Below are 23,211 nucleotides of genomic sequence, written 5' to 3' on the forward strand. Positions count from 1 at the left end.
ATTAGTTACTAGTTCAGCCCACCGGTGTATTTACATTTTGAGTAGTCGGACGTTTCGCTGGTAATTACATTGGCTGTGTCGGGTGGTGGAAGGTTACGACACAAATACTGCTGCAGAGCCGTCAGAAGAAGTTGTGGTAAAACTGAGTATTAGTGCGTGTGAAACTCTGATGACGTGCACGAGGGCTTAGCAGTCAAGAACGACGGCGCCCGTTATGCCCTCCTCCCTTCGACTGCGCCTGCAAACTGTGCAGCCACCTCGACGAACATCTGCGCCTGTTTGAAACATTCACGCTGGCCTACCTACGGTCCATCCTGGGCTTAACGCAACTGGACTGCGCGAGGAGCTCACAGATCGTTGAAAGATCTGGACACAGTCCCATCAGTGAGCCCCTTGTCTGTATGTTGCACTTCTTTCGCACCGTACGTAGCCGACCCGTGCTAATCGGAGGTGTGGGGAAGGACAGCAGACTAACTCATTTATTGCCTCCCACCCCTCCAAGCCCCTCCATCCCCTCCCCGTTTAAACGTATAGATTGCTCATGAGATAAAGAGACGGGAGACGTAACGAGATGAGAGTACAGACAGACGTTGTGAGATGAGAGAAATGTAGGCAAGAGCTAAACATGGAGTTAGATGAGAAGTTGAGAGAAGAAGATGTTTTTCGGATTTTATGACCATTATCGTGTATCTATATGGTTTTAATTCGAGCTGATATTTGCTTCAGCCCGATCTTCTTGTCCCTGAATCGGATGCGCCCTTGAGCCTCTTGACGCCCGAAGCTGTTGCTCGGTTTGTCTCTTACCCAGCGCCGCCGCTGTTGCAGTCACGGGCAAGGGGTGGTTACCTGTTGTTGTTATATTTAACGTAAACATGATCATCGTGACTTCGCAATAGCGGAGACCTCCTTCACCCCCTGCACCTCCTCACCCCCTTCACCTCCTTCACCCCCTCACCCCCCTCACCCCCTTCACCCCCTTCACCCCCTGCACCCCCTTCACCCCCCTTCACCCCCTTCACCCCCTCACCCCCTCACCCCCTTCACCCCCTGCACCCCCTTCACCCCCTCACCCCCCTCACCCCCTTCACCCCTTCACCCCCTTCACCCCCTTCACCCCTTCACCCCCTCACCCCCCTCACCCCCTTCACCCCCTCACCCCCTTCACCCCCTCACCCCCTCACCCCCTTCACCCCTCACCTCCTGCACCCCCTTCATCCCCTTCACCCCCTCACCCCCTGCACCCCCTTCACCCCCTGCACCCACTCCACGCGGCACGAGAAGGAGGAACAGGAATCTCTCTCGCGTGCCTTTTGTTTTTATTATTCACATCCGACAGCAGAGGACACTCGTCGATAGAAAAAAAGGGGAAAGCCAAAGCCACGTCCAGAAAAGTGCAGAGCGGCCGTGAGCGCATCGCGACGAGAAGAGGCCCCAACCCCCACCTCGTCACCCTGCACGCTTAGACTGCAACGTGTAACAACGCAATTCGTGCGAGTAAATCGTAACCATTATTTTTTAATTGAGTTATCATTTACAGAAAGCGTGCCGAGCCACTGCTGGATGAAGGATCTCCCCCCCACACACACCGTGTTGATCGTGGCGCGTTGTTTGAACGGACGTCACCGAGTCGGCTACGTGTGCGTGTATGTTCAACTTCTTTCGCACCGTACGTATCCGGCCGTGCTAATCGGAGGTGCGGTTCGTGCGGGTTGGTGAAAAGGAGAGGCACGGGAAGGGTTTAGAACCAGATCGATGGGTTCATCGCGCAGTGCGCTAACTACTGCGCCACCGCTCCACCCGGTATATGAATAAAAGGCAATATTAGTCAATCGTAATGTAATGACAATTAGGCTCTGCTCAGCTTCATTTGGTGGCCTTGAGCCGATAAGTGGGAACTCCACCTTCCTTTTGGCAGGGAGCAGTCACTGCGGTGGGACTGCCACTGATGACCCCACGAGAAATGTTTCTCACTTTATCGACCCTGCAGGGATGGTGGGTGTTGAGTTGACTCCCGATCGGAATTTGACATCACAAGCTTCAAATGCGCCTCATCCACACAACTCTAAATTTGGAAGTTTAAATCATACACAAGGTTCACACGCAGTAGCTCGTGTGGGCATTTTAAAGTCTGAATCGGTCCCGGGCCTCCCCTAGGCCGACTCAGCCTTAAATGAGTACCAGCTGCGGTGCGTCAACATCGCCACTGGAGAGACAAAGGTGGCCGGGCGTGGTACTGACCACCCACCCCTCGTTCGCCGTTCCGGCCTTCATAGGTGCTCGCTAACAGCACTTGCCCCAACAGTCTGTGAAGGCTATAGGGGGGATCTTTGTCTGTGCATGTTTAAGTGGTGGCTTGCGCGCGTCTTAATGTCTGAGCGATGTTCCGTACACGCGGGCGCGTTATTTATTATCTGTACACGCAACACTCTCATCATTACCACCACCACCGTCATCATCGTCACCATTATCGTCGTGTGGAACAAAGCGCTGCGCGTGCATCCATCGCTTCGCTAAATTAGGCGACTGTCTGGATAAATGTCACGGACACTTGGGCCATCTGTCTGTTACCTAACCCCCTGGTCTTCTGTTCCCCCACCCCACCACACCCCTTCATCTCGCTTGAGGTCACCGCAGATGGGTCTGGAATAAACACAAAGATCCTCCAGCGTGTGGCCTTTCTGGCCGGAGGGTGTCGCGTATTGCCCGCTCGCTCCCGAGCAGTGATCGGCGAACCTGCGAATCTGGAGTTGGTGCACGCGGCTCTTTCAGGGGGCTGCCTCGTGGAGCTCTTTATTCTCTTTATTAGGGGGGGGGGGGGCACCACCGCCTCGCATTCGCCACCGGCAGTGCAAATTTGCGGCTCTTGAAATATTTAGGGGTGTTTAAAAAATATATTTTGGACCGAATTCGAACTAAACATGGCTCTTATTGTTACATTGGTTTGCCGATCCCTGAGATAGCAAAGCGATCGTCACCACCCCCCCCCCCCCCATCATAGTGCGAAACGAATCAGGACGCTCCTGATATAAAAAACGGGGTCTGGAGATTGAGGTTGCCACCTGTGCAGGTTTGACCTGGGCAGTCCAGGAAACGTCACCCGTGTTCTGATGGCAGGAACATACAGTACAGTTGACCAAAATCTGTCGGTATTGTGCTGAACTTTATTACAAAAACACTGCACAGTGTTGATAGGCCGTGGCTGACGGAGAAACACGTCTGGGTCTGGTCTCACTGAGACTCGGCGAGGCTTTGCTGGCTAAAAACATTCTCGGGACTCTGCACTGTTGCAATGTTTCAATGCCGGTGCTAACCCGAAGTGTCCGACTTCAATTTGGGGCTGTGGGTAACATCAGAAGGCAAGCGGTAATAGCTGGTGCAATAATACAATACCGAGAAGATAAGCATATGTTTGTACAACAACAACATGACGATTTCCCATAAGCATAGCTGGCAACACATACAGGTCACTCCGTATTCTTGTACAGGCAAATTGAGTTTTCAGGTCCATACGGCGTACAGCCGTTTTAATACGGCCACAATTTGTTTAGTCCATTAGTTTGTGTTTCTCCCTTGTGATGGGAACTTTGTAGGATGAACTTTGAGATTTATAAGGGGCACGGGGTGACCAATAAGGTCTGAAATGTTCTGTAATAAGGTAGGGCACTGACAAGGGGTTCACAGCTATGCATGAGGCCTGTGGGGGCAAGGGCTGTTGGTGAAGGCCGTCATGGCCACCGCGGTCTCCCCACAGTGCTGCCGATGTTTACGGGCTGCACCAGGAAGTCATTTACGGCTGAGTCAATCTAGGGGAGCCCCAGGGCCGGTTCAGATGTCCACCTTCGCCACGATTGACACTAAATCGGGTCGCCGGGGTTGTGGCGCAGTGCGAAAAACTCCGCACCGCCCCTCTCCAGAGTGAACACAAAGACAAAGATCCTCCGTATAGCCTTACCAAACTGTTAGGGGCAAGTGCTGTTAGCGAGCACCTATGAAGGCCGGAGCGGCACACGAGGGGGTGGGTGGCCAGCGCCACGCCCGCCCGGCCGCCTTTGTCTCCCAAGTGGCGATGTTTACTAAACATCGCACCAGGTACTCATTTCGAGGCCGAGTCGAGCTTGGAGAGGCCCAGGACCCGTTCAGATAATCGTCACTGATGTTGGTCGTGAGCGAGCGGGAATCGAACTCGGGTCGCCGGGTTCGAAGTGCAGCGTGCTAACCACTACATTACCGCTCCCCAGAGTTAAACAAAGACAAAGATCCCTGGTATAGCCTCTAACAGACTGTTGGGGCCAGTGCTGTTATAGCGAGCACACAGGAGAGGATTGGTGGCCAACACCAGAGTAAACAAAGACACGCACGCCACACTGATCCGGCCTCCTTAAAAGAGTTTGTGACCCACCAAAGAGACGCGAAAATAAGAGGCATTGCTCGCCACCACCTTGCCATTGTGCGTGTGTCCGTTCCGTCACGCGCGAGGGCGCAAATGTACACGGAGTTATTTGGACAATGGTAGCAAAAGCAAATGTTCTTGTTGATGCGCCAACATCGCCCCTTTGAAATGTCACCGGTACAACACAAGCGAGCTGCTGACCTACGCGGCCCCGCGCTTAATGTCACGACGTCCACGGGTCAATGCCAAAAAGCGACAGCACAAAAGTGCCCCTGCCCCAGTTGCCAGGCCAATGTGGAGCACGCACGCTCACATCGAGCGAGTGGATTCGACTCGGCGATCACCACCGCTGCTTGGGCCATGGGACATCGACGGAGGTTGTTACACTTCCTTTACGATTGGTCTTCTAGATTCATCGCGGTGGCTAACAGCTCCACTCGGCAGCAATCGCCTAGGGCTGCGACGCCACAGCTAAGCACTTCACACGCAGAGAGAGGGTAGCCCGAACTCCACCCTTAAGCGAGGAGGTTGACGTTGCCGCTCCCCGTCCACGCGTACAGCTCGCCGCGTACGACGCTGCCGGCCCGGCAGCCCCGCGGTGTCCCTTCTCCAGGGATCTGCAGCGAGCGGCTCTGGAGCCGCTCGCTGTGGCTCCTCAAGGAGCCGCTCTGTCTGCGACGTGACGGTTCTCTATTCAGAGACCCACCGCAGGCTCGGGTTCGCCACACACGCCGCATTGCGGACGCTCTTGAACTATTGAGGTCGGGTTTTTTTTTGTTGGATGCTTTTGGCGAATTCGAACAAAAAACGCTCCTCTACTTCTTGACGTTTTGCTTGACGGCCCCTGCTCCGGACAAACAGTGCGCGCCTGCCGCGAACGGGTGATGCGATGAACTCTCCCCCGCCGCACGCATTAACACACGCAGCATTGCCAACAACAAACAGCAGCAACAACAACACAACTTGTGATACACAGTAGAAAGTGGACACTTCAAGCTGCGCGGCTGGTCCAATGCCACCGGTGAAGCTCGTGCGGCGAGAGCGATGATGATGGTGGTGGTGGCGCCGTTCCGCCTCGCCGCTTGAAGACCCCGCGGGTTGCGGCGCATTCGTTTAGCCGCTTGAGACAAAGCGGTGGCTATGAGATGTTAACTACCTCGCCTGGTATACAGGAGGTCGTGGGTTCGATCCTGACCCCGACGCCTGCTGTATATTTGGAGTTTGCAAAATACAAAAAATATTTACAGCCTTGTCTGGAAATCGGTCTTGGGTGCAACCATCGCCAGTATTACATTTCGCAAAAGTGCCAGAGCGCCACGTGCGCTTGTGTTGTTGAAGTTGCTCACAACAACGACAGCTCAAGGTGACGTCATGGGGAGGGCAGAGGTGGTGGCGCATCCGCCAGTCGTCGCAGTCGGTTAACCCGTAACACCTGGGAGTGTTCCGTGGCTGCATGCCGTGGCCTCAAAGCGCACCTCGCCTGGGGCAAACGCCGCGGTGGCGTCACTGCCACTCAGTGGCACATGGCAGCTGTTGTCGCTGTGGTTGTTGCTGCGTACAGTGAGGGAAAAAAGTATTTGATCCCCTGCTGATTTTGTACGTTTGCCCACTGACGAAGAAATGATCAGTCTATAATTTTAATGGTAGGTTTATTTGAACAGTGAGAGACAGAATAACAACAAAAAAAATCCAGAAAAACGCATGTCAAAAATGTTATAAATTGATTTGCAATTTAATGAGGGAAATAAGTATTTGACCCCCTCTCAATCAGAAAGATTTCTGGCTCCCAGGTGTATTTTATACAGGTAACGAGCTGAGATTAGGAGCACACTCTTAAAGGGAGTGCTCCTAATCTCAGCTTGTTACCTGTATAAAAGACACCTGTCCACAGAAGAAATCAGTCAATCAGATTCCAAACTCTCCACCATGGCCAAGACCAAAGAGCTCTCCAAGGGTGTCAGGGACAAGATTGTAGACCTACACAAAGCTGGAATGGGCTACAAGACCATTGCCAAGCAGCTTGGTGAGAAGGTAACAACAGTTGGTGCGATTATTCGCAAATGGAAGAAACACAAGAGAACTGTCAATTTCCCTCGGCCTGGGGCTCCATGCAAGATCTCACCTCGTGGAGTTGCATTGATCATGAGAACGGTGAGGAATCAGCCCAGAACTACACGGGAGGATCTTGTCAATGATCTCAAGGCAGCTGGGACCATAGTCACCAAGAAAACAATTGGTAACACACTACGTCGTGAAGGACGGAAATCCTGCAGCGCCCGCAAGGTCCCCCTGCTCAAGAAAGCACATATACATGCCCGTCTGAAGTTTGCCAATGAACATCTGAATGATTCAGAGGACAACTGGGTGAAAGTGTTGTGGTCAGATGAGACCAAAATGGAGCTCTTTGGCATCAACTCAACTCGCCATGTTTAGAGGAGGAGGAATGCTGCCTATGACCCCAAGAACACCATTCCCACCGTCAAACATGGAGGTGGAAACATTATGCTTTGGGGGTGTTTTTCTGCTAAGGGGACAGGACAACTTCACCGCATCAAAGGGACGATGGACAGGGCCATGTACCGTCAAATCTTGGGTGAGAACCTCCTTCCCTCAGCCAGGGTATTGAAAATGGATCGTGGATTGGTATTCCAGCATGACAATGACCCAAAACACACGGCCAAGGCAACAAAGGAGTGGCTCAAGAAGAAGCACATTAAGGTCCTGGAGTAGCCTAGCCAGTCTCCAGACCTTAATCCCATAGACAATCTGTGGACGGAACTGAAGGTTCGAGTTGCCAAACGTCAGCCTCGAAACCTTAATGACTTGGAGAAGATCTGCAAAGAGGAGTGGGACAAAATCCCTCCTGAGATGTGTGCAAATCTGGTGGCCAACTACAAGAAACGTCTGACCTCTGTGATTGCCAACAAGGGTTTTGCCACCAAGTACTAAATAATGTTTTGCGGAGGGGTCAAATACTTATTTCCCTCAATAAAATGCAAATAAATTTATAACATTTTTGACATGCGTTTTTCTGGATTTTGTTGTTATTCTGTCTCTCACTGTTCAAGTAAACCTACCATTAAAATTATAGACTGATCATTTCTTTGTCAGTGGGCAAACGTACAAAATCAGCAGGGGATCAAATGCTTTTTGCCCTCGCCGTATATCTGTGCGTGTGTGTGTCTATGTGGAGCGAGAGGGCTGGAGGTGGAGGGCGAAGGAGTGATCAGTCGGCGCGTCCATCCTCTCGTTCCCCTGCCTCTCCAGATCTCTGCCGCTCATGGCATTAAAGCCCAAGGCCTGGTCCACTGGGTTTTGATGAAACCGCAGCCGGGCTATGGTGATAATAATGATGATAATAATAATAATAATAAACAATTAAACGGCCATTCGCCTTCCTCGACATCGGCGCACGAGTGTGATGGAATCAACTTCAAAACCACAGCGCGCTGCAGTTTGTTGCTGTTTGTTTTGCTCCTCGATAGTGAACTCAGCTCAAATTCGCGGCGACCGAGAAAACCGAACGCGCGGATTGAAGGAGCAGGAGGGGGGGAAGGAGGAAGGGAAGGAGGAGGGGGGGAGGAGAAGGAGGCGATGGGCGTTGTTTCCGTCGCGATATTTCGTCGCCGTGTACCCCTCCCGTGGCTCTCTTAGCGGCGTCTGCCGCTCATGGCATTAAAGCCCAAAGCCTGGTCCACTGGGTTTTGATGAAACCCAGCCTGGTATCGCTGGGTATCATCGAGTGGCCATTCGGACATCGTCGCTCTTTGAAGCGTGCCGCGCGCGTGGCCACCGCCGACGGACAAAGCGGTTATGCTCCAGTCCAGCGGCAACTCGTTGTCTTTTGCGGCTAAAATTCCCCGCCCATCGCTCCGTCGTTAGCGCCCCTCGCTCGACTTGTCTCACCACGACACCTTGACGCCGCTGGTCGGAGCCCATCAGCAGTTCGGACAGAAGACACGCTCGCGAATATTCACCCCGTGTGGACTGGGCCAAAGTCGCTTCGTTTTCTCACAGCTCTGACTGCAGTCTCTCTGTCAAAGTTATTCTCAACGTTTACAAAAAACCGCGTTCTCTCTCTGAAGACGCTCTTCGTGCATTCTCTCTGTCCGTCTTGCGTCTTGGCTCAGGAGTGTCGTTGTGGTCGAGCCGTCCTCTGCCACGGGACGTTTACTGTTCGTGATCGCAGCCCCCGGCTGTAGCTTCGTCATCTTCTTGATGGCAGCGCAGAGTGATGTTTTTTTTGTTTGCTCACCACGCGGTGCTCGAGGGAAGAGAGGAGAGGAGGGCCCTGGCACGGGTGGCGTCGGTGGCTCCTGCGGTCTCCGCTCGCTGACCCCCGTGCACGCAGCTCGCACACGAGGTGACAGGCACACGCTCACTCACGCGAGTAAAAATAACCAAAAGAGAGGACACCTTTTTTTTAGTTTTCTTCTCTAAATTGAGAAAGTTAAAAAACGCAACATTTTTCCAGAATTAGTTTTGTGTTTACGAAAAATGAATACACATTCCCTTGTACCCACCCACCCACCCAGCCCACCCAGCCCACACATCAGTACCCCGGTACCAAACATTGAGAAAGAACCTCCCCCCCCCTCCTCCTCCTCCACTGGGAAACGTCACGGCACGTGAATACGAAGGCGACGTCACTGGACGACGCAGCGATCGCGCGGATTCCCCAGCGCCTTCTCGCGGATGTACATGAGGTCGCTGTTGACGCTCGGCCGCCGGGCGAACGGCGTGATCGCTCCGCACGCCTCCTCCTCCTCCACGCGGCTCGGCCGCTCCTCCGGCCCGCCGCCCTCCCTCGCCGCGGGCCGCCTGCGCCCCTTGCGCCTCTGCAGCAGCGACTTGCGCGCCAGCAGCTCGCAGTAGCTCACCGAGAGCTTGCGGTGCAGCGCGGGGCTCATCTCGCTGGGCAGCCCCGCGAGCGCGAACAGCGCCTGGAACATCTCGTCGACGCCCGTGTTGCGCTTGGCCGAGATCTCGAAGTAGGCGCTGCCGGCGGCGTCGCCCTCCACCAGCTCCTCGGCCTCCCGCCGGGCCACCTCGCGGCAGGCGTCGCCGCGGTCGCCCTTGTTGCCGCACAGCACGAGGGGACGGCACGCGTCGTGGGCGAGCGCGCGCCGCTTGGCCTTGAGGCACGCCTTCGTCTCGAGGATCTGAAGCCGCAGCTGCTTGGCCTCCTCGAAGGAGGCGCGGCTGTCGAGGCTGAAGACGACGACGAACAGGTCGCCTGGGGGGGGGGGGGGACAGCGGTGGCGCACGGGGACTGTTCATGACGAGTGGCTGCAGGTCATGCAGAGACAAAGATCCCCCGTGTAGCCTCGACAGACAGTTAGGGCAAGTGCTGTTAGCGAGCGCCTATGAAGGTCGACGCGGCACGTGACGGGATGGGTGGCATAGCAACCATGCCCGGCCGCCTTTGTCTCCCCAGTGGCGACGTTTACACACGCACGCACCTAGCCCAGCTAACACCCCCGCCTCCTCGCCTCCGACTGAGTTAAATGCTTCTCGTTCCACACACCAGAGCTACGGCGCAGCCTCTCCGTCGTGTGACACCCACGTGACTACTACACGGACAGACGGGGATCTGGTAACAGATTGATCATCACTTCCTCTTTAGAGAGGGGGTTATGAACAAGAACGAGCCCCATTCCACCGGGGTAGCGGCAGCAGCGGCGGCAGCGAGCCGGCCAAGCCACTCGCCCTTCGTGACGAGCTGCTGGACGTCCTCCACCCCCTCCCTCACTGCTGCTTTGTAAAACCGCAGCAGCAGCAGCATCAGAGGCACGGCTCCGCTTGAATAACAATTGTGAGTTCAAGGTGGCAGCACGGTGTCTGTATCGTGCCGCCCGCCCCGCCAGGCCTGTCCATAGGGGGGGGGGGGCCAGGCGGCAAACCCCCACCGCATGGACCCCCCCCCCCGAAGCCTTCACACTCGATGAGAAGAATAACAACATCTGACGCCGTGACGTCGAAGCGCGGGCACCCCCCGCCAACCCCCCCCAACCCCCCCCCAACCCACTCCCCTAACCACCCCAAACCCACTCCCCCCAACCCCCCCAACCCACTCCCCTAAACCACCCCAAACCCACTCCCCCCACTCCCCCCAACCCCACTCCCCTAACCCCCCTAACCCCCCCCCAACCCCACTCCCCTAACCCTCCCAAACCCACTCCCCTAACCCCCCCAAACCCTACTCCCCTAACCCCCCCAAACCCACTCCCCTAAACCACCCCCCAAATCGCGGGGCCCGGGGCGGCCGCCCCCCGTCTCTCCGCACCCTCCAGGGTTACGCCTCTGGCCGCCGTTGCGCTCCGCAGAGGCGCCGAGTCGCGGGCAGGCGACCCGCTCGCCTGCCCGTCACAAACAATACATTAAATATGAATAATGCGTAAATATGAATGATGCGTAAAGAAGGACGATGTAAAAATACGCAGGGGCGTGACGAGCGGCCACCCAGAGTCACCCCGGTTACCCTCGATAAATGCGGATTGGATCGTTCGGTGAGAGGCTTTAAGCGTGCAATCTACGAGAGAGGTGGAGCGGTGGTGGAGCGGTGGCGCGGTGGTTGGCGCGCTGACACGGAGAAGCCGGCAAATCTGAGTGAATAAAAAACAAAATCAGGAGGAAAACAACGGGGGTGCAAGTAGCGTAGGCTGCGCGTCACGCCGCCCCAACACACCCGACCTGCACCTTCCCCGTAAGCATGCAACGTTGGGACAACGTTGCATGCTTATGGCGTCTCCTGTTTAGATGTTTGTTGTTTTTTTTGCCAGATCGGGGGGGGTGACCTAGTTCTCTGTTTCTGCGATGCAGATGGATGCTCACCGAGCCCCACCCTCACCGGCCACTAACCCTGTGAACTAAGCGCGAACTCTATCCGCAGTCCACCGCAGTCCGCGTGGACATTCCTCATTGACGACAGCTCCCAGAGAGTTTGACCGCGAAACCATCCCCGGCAAGTGACGACGCGCAGCCTTGTCGAGACCTCCAACTCAAGGAGTCGCAACTGCGGCATTTAAACAAAAAACATGTATTTCAGGCAGCAGCAGCAGCAGCAGCGCATCTGTGTCACTACCCCCGGTTGCATCCAAGTCAGCTGATCCCAAGGTGCGTGCTGTTTGCAAATTGTATGAAATGAAAACCACGCGTTCAAGGTGTGGTGGCTGTTTCGCCGCTTAGCCAAGGGCCATTTTGTTCCAGCGATCCATCACGGCGCGACTCTGAAAGAGCGACGTCTGTTACGTGGGGTACGCGGTGGGGGTACAGGTGGGGGGGGGGGGGTGGTACGGAGTGGGGGTACGGGGTGGGGGGAGTGGGAGTACGGGGTTGGGGTACAGGTGGGGGGGGGGGGGGGTGCTGCGCTCCGTGCCAACATCAACACGCGCACCCGATGGCGCCGTCCTTGTCCTTGGGGGTGGTGGTGGTGGTGGGGATGGTGGTGAGGGTGGTGGTGGGGGTGGGGGTGGTGGTGGTGGTGAGGGTGGTGGTGGTGGTGGGGGTGAGGGTGGTGGGGGTGGTGGGGGTGGTGGTGGTGGTGGGGGGGGTGGTGGTGGTGGTGAGGGTGGTGGTGGTGGGGGTGGTGGTGAGGGTGGTGAGGGTGGTGAGGGTGGTGGTGGTGGTGGGGGTGAGGGTGGTGAGGGTGGTGAGGGTGGTGGTGGTGGTGAGGGTGGTGGTGGTGGTGAGGGTGGTGAGGGTGGTGGTGGGGGGGGTGGTGGTGGTGGTGAGGGTGGTGGTGAGGGTGGTGGGGGTGGTGGTGGTGAGGGTGGTGGTGGTGAGGGTGGTGGTGAGGGTGGTGGGGGTGGTGGTGGTGGTGATGAGGGTGGGGGTGGTGAGGGTGGTGGTGGTGGTGAGGGTGGTGAGGGTGGTGGTGGTGGTGGTGTAACAACAGCGCCTGTACAGACTACCCATGCTGACACGGCACACGCGGGGTGAGTCTCCGACACCACGCCTGACCGCCTTTGTCTCCCCAGTGGCGATGTTTACACCGCACCAGGTACTCATTTTAGGCTGAGTCGACCGAGGTGAGGCCCAGGACCGGTTCAGATAATCGTCACCGGTGTTGGCTGTGAGCGGGAATCGAACCCGGGTCGCCAGGTTCGTAGCGCAGCGTAGCGCTAACCGCTACACCACCGCCTTCCACTACACATTAAGGTACACACACACGTACACACACATGTACACACACATGTACACACACACGTACACACACATGTACACACACATGTACACACACACGTACACACACATGTACACGTACACACACGTACACACACATGCACACGTACACACACATGTACACACACATGTACACGTACGCACACATGTACACACACATGTACGTACACAGACACATGTACGTACACAGACACATGTACGTACACACACATGTACACACACATGTACGTAGATACACATGTACACACACATGTACGTAGATACACATGTACACACACATGTACGTACACACACATGTACACACACATGTACGTAGATACACATGTACACACACATGTACACACACATGTACGTACACACACATGTACGTAGATACACATGTACACACACATACACACACATGTACACACACATACACACACATGTACGTACACACACATGTACACACACATGTACGTAGATACACATGTACACACACATGTACACACACATGTACGTAGATACACATGTACACACACATGCACACATGTACACACATGTACACACACATGTACACACACATGTACACATACACACACATGTACACACACACACACGTACACACACATGTACACACATGTACGTAGATACACATGTACACACACATGTACACACACACATGTACACACACATGTACACATACACACACATGTACACACACACACGTACACACACATGTACACGCACATGTACACACACACATGTACACACACATGTACGTAGGAGGCTGGGAGCGTCTCTGGCTCGAACCCCATGATTCGGGGTGCTGCGCGTTTCCGATTTCACACCTGCGACTCCGAGAGATTCCAGTGGCCTCCGTTCGCAATAATCCGATCAATCGACGCATTTTACGAGGCATCGTAGCCGGGCTGTGGTGATAATAATGATGATAATAATAAACAATTAAACGGCCATTCGCCTTCCTCGACATCGGTGCACGAGTGTGATGGAATCAACTTCAAAACCACAGCGCGCTGCAGTTTGTTGCTGTTTGTTTTGCTCCGCGATCGTGAACTCAGCTCAAATTCGCGGCGACCGAGAAAACCGAACGCGCGGATTGAAGGAGCAGGAGGGGGGGAAGGAGGGAAGGAGGAGGGGGGAGGAGAAGGGGGCGATGGGCGTTGTTTCCGTCGCGATATTTCGCCACCGTGTATCCCTCCCAGGGCTCTCTTAGCGGCGTCTGAACCTCCGAAGGCATTGGGTGCATGCGGTGGGGGCCTTTACCACCACCACCACCATCATCATCACCATCATCATCGTCATCATCACCAGCACCACCATCATCGTCATCATCATCACCACCACCACCATCATCATCACCATCGTCATCATCACCACCACCATCATCATCGTCATCATCACCACCACCACCATCATCATCGTCATCATCACCACCACCATCATCATCGTCATCATCATCACCACCACCATCATCATCACCACCACCACCATCGTCGTCATCACCACCATCATCATCGTCATCATCACCACCACCATCATCACCACCACCTCCACCACCACCACCATCATCATCATCATCACTACCACCACCATCATCATCATCACCACCACCACCACCATCATCATCGTCATCATCACCACCACCATCATCATCGTCATCATCACCACCACCATCGTCATCATCACCACCATCATCATCACCACCACCATCGTCATCATCACCACCATCATCGTCATCATCACCACCATCATCATCATCACCACCACCATCGTCATCATCAGCCCAATGGGTTCGACTCCACGATTCAGCCGCCTGCGATGTGACCTGGGCTCTCCAGTGTAGCGAGTGCGATGTTGGTCTCTGCACGCTCTCAACTCTTTCTTCAAAGTCCGTTGGGGTTTGCCGGCTGCGTGGTTGGTGGCAAGGGGGGGGGGGGGGGCACGAGTGGGGTGTAGAGATTTACATTTGGATTGCTGCAGTTCGCAGTGCATCACCCCGTGGTTGAGAATGACCCCCCCCCCTCCTGCCCACCGCAGGATGATATCACAGATCTACTTTAGAAGTGTCATCACAGACATTTTTATCCACACTAGGGGGCTCACCAATGAATGCCCTGCACACGTGTCTGTTGCTGTTGTTGCTGCTGTATGTGAAACTGGAATTCAGTTTTTTTTCAGGGCTGGTAATGCTGCTAAATTAATTGAAGAAAAATCATGAGGCCAAGATAATCAACTCTCTACACCCGAGAACCCAGTTTAATGACGGGTGGTTGAAACCCATAATTCTATCCGTGCTGGTACAGTGTTCTGAGCCTGCAACAGCTGAGCAGCTCAGCCACCTTTAACAAATATGTAAATTTACATTTGATTAAAACCGCTGTGATAATGCACGACTTCACGTTATGCAAATGGTCCTCGTATAAATTTGCGACCACGGTACGAACGAGAGGCCAATTTTTTTTCCATTTTTATTTCCTGCGCGAGCGGCCGAGCCAACGCCTCTCTCGCGTTTGGGAGGCGCCCAAAGCTCAAATCGCCTGCGCCGCCGCCGCCGCTTCATTGGGGGGTCTCCGTCTCAAGCGGCCGCGGCGGAATCAAAGGCCCCTTCATGAGTAGCTCATAAAGGCACCCGAGGAATGAACTGTGACTGAGTCTCTGCGTCGTAATGATGCCGCGAGGTCTGACGGCGGTGAAGCGAGGACCACCTTGTGTACATCCTGACCCCTGCACTCTCATTCCCTGCCTCCCTCCCTCGTTGTGATGGGTGGCAGGGTTAGTGGCTGGTAGGCGAGTTGGTTATGGTCAGTGGCAGGGTTAGTGGCTGGTAGGCGAGTTGGTTATGGTCAGTGGCAGGGTTAGTGGCTGGTAGGCTAGTTGGTTATGGTCAGTGGCAGGGCTAGTGGCTGGTAAGCTAGTTGGTTATGGTCAGTGGCAGGACTAGTGGCTGGTAGGCGAGTTGGTTATGGTCAGTGGCAGGGTTAGTGGCTGGTAGGCGAGTTGGTTATGGTCAGTGGCAGGGTTAGTGGCTGGTAGGCTAGTTGGTTATGGTCAGTGGCAGGGTTAGTGGCTGGTAGGCTAGTTGGTTATGGTCAGTGGCAGGGTTAGTGGCTGGTAGGCTAGTTGGTTATGGTCAGTGGCAGGGTTAGTGGCTGGTAGGCTAGTTGGTTATGGTCAGTGGCAGGGCTAGTGGCTAGTAGGCGAGTTGGTTATGGTCAGTGGCAGGGTTAGTGGCTGGTAGGCAAGTTGGTTATGGTCATTGGCAGGGTTAGTGGCTGGTAGGCGAGTTGGTTATGGTCAGTGGCAGGGTTAGTGGCTGGTAGGCGAGTTGGTTATGGTCAGTGGCAGGGTTAGTGGCTGGTAGGCTACTTGGTTATGGTCAGTAGGAGGGCTAGTGGCTGGTTGAGTCGTTGGTTATGGTCAGTGGGAGGGTTAGAGGGTTAGTGGCTGGTAGGCGAGTTGGTTATGGTCAGTGGGAGGGTTAGTGGCTGGTTGAGTCGTTGGTTATGGTCAGTGGGAGGGTTAGTGGCTGGTTGAGTCGTTGGTTATGGTCAGTGGGAGGGTTAGCGGTTGGTTGAGTACGGTACTTAGTTGGTTATGGTCAGTGGCAGGGCCACCCACTAGTATTAGTGGGTGGCTATCTTGGTGAGGAGGTGCAACTCGGGACCTAAGCCACGATGTATCTCCACACCCGGCACATCACATCCAGGATCCCCCTCTCTATCGGCTGATTCCTACTTGAGCTCCCAGGGCGTGGAGTGAAACTTAGCCGGCAGCACTGACACGCCGAAACGTCGGACAACGCGCGGCAACCACCCGGAAAAAACCCCATCGGGAAAGGGGAGAGAGAGAGATAGGAAGAGAGAGCAGCGCATCGAGTCTCCACCCCCACGCCGTACCTGTGAGTAGGCAGAGCCGGCGCATGGCCGGGAAGGGATGGTTCCCGGACGTGTCGAGGATGTCCAGCTGGTAGAGCTCCCCGCGGATGCGGTACAGCTTGCGGTGGAAGTCCTCGATGGTGGGGGTGTAGGCGTCCTCGAAGCGGCCGAGGAGGAAGCGCGACACGAGCGCCGTCTTGCCCACCTTGGAGGCTCCCAGCACCACCATGCGATAGGCATTCTTCGCGGGCACGCCGGCCGACGGCTCGCGCGACGGCGCCAGGCTCATCATGACGCCCCCCCCCCCCTCTCGCCTGCTCGAGCCTTCGCTTTAGGGCTCTCGACGAGCTGATGTCTGGGAGACACAGAGACAAAGATCACCCCGTGTAGCCTTAGCCAGGCTGCTGTTTCGTCAGGAGCGACCCATGAAGGCCGGCGCGGCAATCGAATGGGGGGGGGGGGGGGGGGGGTCAACACCACGCCCGGCCGGCCGGCCGCTTGCGTCTCCCCGGTGGCGATGTTTACTACACACACAGCACCAGATACTCATCTGAGGCCGAGTCGACCCAGCGGAGGCCCAGGACCGGCTCAGATAATCGCCGTTAACGGTGTTGGTGGCCGTGAACGGGAACGGAACTCGGGTCGCCGGGTTCGCGAGCGCAGCGCGCTAACCGTTGCGCCACCGCTCCCCGCAAGAGAGGGACGAGATGAGCCGTACAGGACGCACCAAATGGGCAAGCGGTGGCAGCGGAGCAGCTGCTGAGTTGCCCGAGGCCGAGGCAGCGGCGTGGACCCAGAGCGGTGGGCCCAGAGCGGTGGGCCGAGCGCTGAACCGCTGCCACCGTCCAGATTCAAGCATTTGGCTTTCAGTCGCCCCTCATCAAAACGGCACAGGTGACAATAACAACGCCACACAATTCCGAAATATATAATAGGCGACGTTTCGGTCAATGGACCGAAATTTCTGCCGATCATATAAATATATTTTCCAAAAGCGTCCCGGTGTTGTTGACGAATGTGTTGTTGTTGTTGTTTTGGCGCGTATTCACCAAAGCCATCGCAGCAGAATACATTAAAAAAAAAACTGCGTTTAAACCGGCTTCTAAAATGACCAGCGTGGTGAAGTATGGCCAAACAACCACCGGTGAGGCCAACCCGTCTAGCGGTGGATCGACAAAGCGCTGCACAGTCGCTTTGCCGCCGTGACCCGCTTTGTGTCACCTCGAGCGTCACGCTCCTCGCACTGGCTCGCCCGTCGCGAGCCTCGTTGAGTCGAAGGGCGCTGGAGCCACGAGGGGTTTGAAGGGCAACTTCGTGCACGGACGCTCACTGCCACCAGGCGTTGGCCCAAATAGAACCGCGACTGCTTTTGGAACGTTCCAGTAAGCCTGAAGTTGGTCGGCACGGCCTCGACAAGAACGCGTGCCGAATGTCAGCCCTTCCTGAACCTTCTCGAACATCATTAGAATGTACAGCGTTCACCGAGTCGCAGTCATCCATATGTATTAGGATGCGGTCGCCTAGCACCTCCTGTTCAGACCAGACCCGTACATACACCTCGCTTTGCACTCTCATCCCCATGAATGCATAATCAGCACGCGCGTGGAAATCAATGCTTCTGTTGTATGCGTTCGTCATGCGCAATCCAGCGCGTGCTCACCGCACGCTGATAGGTGAGGCGAAATCGACCTAGGGGTCGACTCAGCCTCACCTACGAGTACCTGGTGCGATGTGTAAACATCGCCACTGGGTAAACAAAGGCGTTGTGCTGGCCACCCACCCCCTCGTGTGCCACTGCGGCCTTAATAGGTACTCGCTAACAGCGCTACACGGGGAGGGGATCTTCGTGCCTGTTGAGGCAGAGAGGTAGTTCCCAAAAGGATAACTCAGATTTCGCGTAAAAGGATCGGCCCTACAACTAATTAATGACGTGCTCTCGCCACTGCTGGCCAAAGAGGCTCTACGAGAGGGAGCTCCAGATAACCCTTATAGAGGCTATTTGGCCTACTCTTCCCACGCCGGCCTGACATCTTGGAAGACAATGTACGAAGCACAATTATGATTATTATTACGACTACCGTATTATACATTGACAGGCCTATCTCAATCCACTGCTGGATGAATCGCCTCCCCTCTTACGCCGCCGCGGTCGGAATTGGGAGTTGCCTTGACCGTACCTGAATAATGAATAATCAGAACGCCGCCGAGCACTGATGCGCGTCATTAGTTTGCCGGGCTCAACGCGCGCAACCGCGACACTGCGTGCTCACCACCACCACCACGTGCAGCAGGTAAACCGCAGTGGTGTGTAAACACGGCTGCGCAGTGCGCACGTCCTAATTGCTTCGCACCTCCGATGAGGCACGGCTGCCTCCGTGCGGTGCGCATGGGGGGGGGGGGGGGGAGTGGTGGCGCAGCGGTTAACGCACTGGCGCTAATATCGCGACCCGGCAGCCCGCATTTGAGATCGACTCGCCCCAACCCCACAGCCAATAGCCGCTGCTGGTCACTCATTTTCTGCATCGGTCCTGCACCGACCTGCACTGGACCAGCGCGTGGTGAAGTATGGTCAGAAAACACCCGTGACGGACGGGGGATGCGGAGGCGTTCATCCAGCAGTGGATTGAAGGGCCCACACATTGTCATTCATTATATTCTGTCTATTCCACGCAGGTGATGCGATATTCGTCTGAAGGCGCGTGTAAGCCATCAATCGGTACTTTTATCAATACAACATCGCTGCAAATTAAAACTCAGATGCGGTTATAAAGTGGCCACAGGCTAGAGTAATTCAATTGTATGAAATGCATTAATTATGCTTTGCGCAATAGCTAAAGCAGCGACGATGTATCATTCGCGTCGATGTTAATAAATGTTCTGCGTGACTTGTTGAGCACAGAGACGCTGCCCGTGTTGTCGTGAGACGCCTTTGGCGATGGTGCACAATTAACAATGCCTCGACACATACCTCGATACCACCCTCGTGCCACTCAAGGGGAAAATCATATAATAGGCGACGTTTCAGCAAACGGGCCTTTGCCCGAAACGTCGCCTGCTAGGCTTTCACAGTTGCCCTTATACCGCCGGTATATTCGGGTTGGCTGCGTGGGGATACAAGCCCAACCTATACTCGGGTACAGGCAGTAACCATCGTTGTCAGAGCCGTACCCTAGGGGACGACCGCCCCAGGCCCCGCGCTATGGGGGGCCCCCGCGCTTCGACGTCACGGTGTTAGAAGGCTTCGGGTGTAGTTTGAAGGCGCAGAGGGCCCACGCGGTGGGGGGGTTGCCCCGGGCCCCGCACCCCCCCCCCCCCCCGCCTCCCAATGGACGGCCCTGACTGATGTAACTGAAGCGGATTATTAACTCTGAATCACTCTGCACACTCTCCCCTCTCTGCGCTGCGAAGCCGAATCTTTCAGGGCCGTGCTATTGACGAATGTGCTGGGCTTTTGTGGTTTTATACAGTACGCATACACATTATGTGCTTTTTAATTCGGACTGCTCTAAGAAAATGTATCGATGTTTCGGCCGAGTGGTCTGCTTCAGGAAGACAATTTAACACATTTGTACTGCCACCTGTAATGTGTCTGTGTAATACCATCGACACGGCACGTGTCTGCGTGTATGTCTTTCTTTCGTTGTATTTGTGTATGCCATCAACCCGGCGACACGAGTTCGTTTACCGCTCATGGCCAACACCAATGACGATTTAATTATCTGTGATTGGTATTGGGCCTCTCCGAGAGTGACTACGTCTCAAACGTATACATGTTGAGGTTGAATCAACCTAGGGAGACAAAGGCGGCCGGGCGTAGTGTTGGCCACCCACTCCCCTCGTGTGCCGTGTCGGCCTTCATAGGTGCCGCTTGTTAAACAGCACTTGCCCCAACAGTCCGCTAAGGCTACACGGGAGATCTTTGTAGTGGTTAGCACAATGCGCTCCGTGTGCGCCGACCTCAGTTCTATTTCCTGATCACGACCAAATTAGTAAGAAATATTTCAACTGGTCCTTAAATAAGTACCTGGTGCGGTATGTTAAACATCAGCACTGGGGAGACAAAGGCGGTCGGGCGTGTTGTTGGTCCCACCATCCCACTCGTGCCGCCCTTCGTAGGTGCTCGCTAACAGCACTTGCCCCACAGGTCTGTTCAAGGCTACACGGGGGATCTTTGTCTTTGTCATTTTGCTGTTTTCTATTGGTGATCCTGAGCATGTGGTGGACATTCCACACTTCCATGACTGATTTAGTTTATCCATAGGACACTCTGTTGACAACCTAAAAAGCAGTACCATGTGTCTGTGAGTCTCTGCGTGTCTGCCTATGTGTGCTTGTATGTTAAGTTGCGCGTGTCATGCGATCTTCACGCGTGTCAGCGTATCCGCCTGTACAAGCCTCCCTGTGTTCATCTGTGCTCGCCTGTCTGTATCTGTCCATGTGTCTCTGTCCGGCAGTCTGTGTGCACAAGCACTTTGAACAAAACAAACAAGTCGTCAATACTACTCGCTCCTTTAGAGAAATCGACGTTTCGGGAAATGGTCCTCCTTCACATCACATATGAAGGGCCATTGCCAGAAACGTCGCCTATGATATATTTTTCACTTTAAAACCACAGCGCTATTGGCGAAGTGTTGAGTGTGTGCATGTATTGTTCTCTTAGCTGACAGCACACACACACATAGGTGTGTGTGTGTGTGCTGTCAGCTGCTCGCGAGTTTACAGGATCGGCTTTCGCGACCAAAATCCATAACGGTTTAAATTTTGATTTAGTTTTCACACCTGATAATGACTGTTTGTGTTACAGTCGAAACGTCGTGAGAATTTTATTGTTTTATATATATTTTATTATTTTATTGTTTCCCTTCAACGTGACTTTACCGAAAGAACCAAGAATATAATATCCATAACGGCTTGTTTGGGTTAGATCGCGTAAATATGTGTCGTTCACAAAACGTGACAATGCGTTACTAGTTCAGCACACCGGTGTGTTGGAGAGTAAACCCACGACAACATTTACAATCTGAGTACCGTAACGCTTCGCCGGTAATTACAACAACAACAATAACCAGCTTCATCAGGCACTTTGCCAGACTTGTGAAGACGCCTTCCCACCTGTTTCGGCGAGCGATGGAATGCGCGGAGCAGCAACTCACCTGAGCGGTGAGGAGGAGGAGGGAGCGCAGTTGACAATCCCGAGCCAGACCTGGGCAGCACGTAGCGTGATGCGCGCTGTCTCCTCGTGCTTATGAGCGCCGCAAAGCGACGTGCAGCAAAGAGAGCAGCTCACCACCAGCTCACCACCAGCTCACCACCAGCTCACCAGCTCGCTCGCCCGCCGATCTCGAGCTGCGGGATGATCCTCGCAGCCACGCGAGACGCGAATCCGCGAAACTGCACGAGGATTCTAGCGATGCCGAGCGAGTCGATGGAGCGAGCAATCTTTATAGAGCGAATGCTGAAGGTATTACCCAGCGATATCTGAGCTATGTGTGTGTGTCTGAGTCTCTCTCAGTGTCTGTGTGGAAGCGCTCGGTCCCGTGCGCGTCGCGATGGAGGTGAGGAGTTTAATGAGCGCAGCGTGCGTCCTGCACGCGCCTTTATAGGGTTAGCAACACCCCGATCCTCCCTCCCTACCCCTACATCCTCACCCTCGCTCCACTCCCCCTCCCTCCCTCCGACGACATCACTCCCGTCGCTCTCACTCTATCGTGCATTTCGTACATCACTAATCCCGTCCCATCACTGCCTCTCCCCATCGCTGTCACACCATCATTCCCTTCATCCCGACGGTAGGTCGGGGCCCTGTCAGACCCTTGACTCCCTCCATCATCAACTCCCTCTTACTCCATCGCTCGTTATCTCCATACTTCCTCTCTCACGAATTCCATCCCTCCATGCATCCCTCATTCTCTCCATTAGTCACTCTATGACTCACCCCACCACTCCCTACCGCCCCAATATCCTCCCTTACCTCTCTCGTCCTCCATCACTTTATGCTCCCTCTTCCTCCATCACTCCATCCCTGACTCCATCTGTGCCTTTCTCTGTCCACCCCTCCATCACTGCTTTCACCGTCACCGACCTTCATTCCCCCTCCTCTCTCCTTCCATCATGTTCCATTCTTATCCTTTCCTCCTACATCACTCTCCCCAACTCTCTCCTTCCTTCCATCACTCCCGTTCCCTCCATCCTACCATCATTCCCGCCTCCCCTACCATCACTCCTTCCCTCTTACCATCACTCCCACTCACATCCGTCTTACCATCACTCCGTCCTACTGCCACCCTGACCACCATCACTCCCCTTCCTCCCTCCCTCCGTCCCTTGCAGGAGTAAGCCGGTAACCCACGTCACGGGTGCTCGCTGCAACACCCGCGCGCGTGCGTGCGCGTGTGTCCATGATCAGTGGTGTAGCCGAGTTCATAGCGCTACGCTGTGCTATGAACCCGGCGACTCGGGTTCGATTCCCGTTCACGACCAACACCAGTGACGATTATCTGAACCGGTCCTGGGCCTCCCCTAGGTCGACTTAGCCTCGAATGAGTACCTGGTGCGGTGTGTAAACATCGCCACTGGGAAGACAAAGGCGGCCGGGCGTGGTGCAGGCCACCCATCCACCCCCTCGTGTGTCGTTCCGGCCTTCATAGGCGCTGCTCGCTAACAGCACTTGCCCCTACAGTCTGTTAAGGCTATACGGGGGATCTTTGTCTTTGTTTTTTTTGTCCAGACACACGATTGGACGGATGAACGTACACACACGTG

The 23,211-nt window shown here is 54.8% G+C and overlaps 1 protein-coding gene across 1 annotated transcript; it reads right to left on the reverse strand.

Annotated features, from left to right (window-relative positions):
• Window positions 1–1,299: 1,299 nt before the first annotated feature.
• On the reverse strand, window positions 1,300–22,083 carry LOC116949590 (GTP-binding protein Rhes-like). The gene is made up of 3 exons (XM_032967050.2): window positions 21,603–22,083; window positions 16,471–16,804; window positions 1,300–9,626 (listed from the first exon to the last, which is right to left on the reverse strand). The coding sequence occupies exons 2-3, from the start codon at window positions 16,739–16,741 to the stop codon at window positions 9,037–9,039; spliced, it is 861 nt and encodes a 286-aa protein (XP_032822941.1). The 5' UTR covers window positions 16,742–16,804; window positions 21,603–22,083; the 3' UTR covers window positions 1,300–9,036.
• Window positions 22,084–23,211: the final 1,128 nt, after the last annotated feature.

Source organism: Petromyzon marinus, chromosome 37, assembly GCF_048934315.1.
Source record: "Petromyzon marinus isolate PM22_M1 ecotype Great Lakes invasive population chromosome 37, UKy_Petmar_22M1.pri1.0, whole genome shotgun sequence".
In the NCBI taxonomy this organism is placed as follows: Eukaryota; Metazoa; Chordata; class Hyperoartia; order Petromyzontiformes; family Petromyzontidae; genus Petromyzon; species Petromyzon marinus.

Excerpts from the sequence above, each read along its gene's own strand:
- LOC116949590 (XM_032967050.2), bottom strand. The coding sequence starts at position 16,741 with ATGATGAGCCTGGCGCCGTCGCGCGAGCCGTCGGCCGGCGTGCCCGCG. Across the intron at positions 9,627-16,470 it reads CCGGCTCTGCCTACTCACAG|GCGACCTGTTCGTCGTCGTC; the intron begins GTACGGCGTGGG and ends CCCCCCCCCCAG.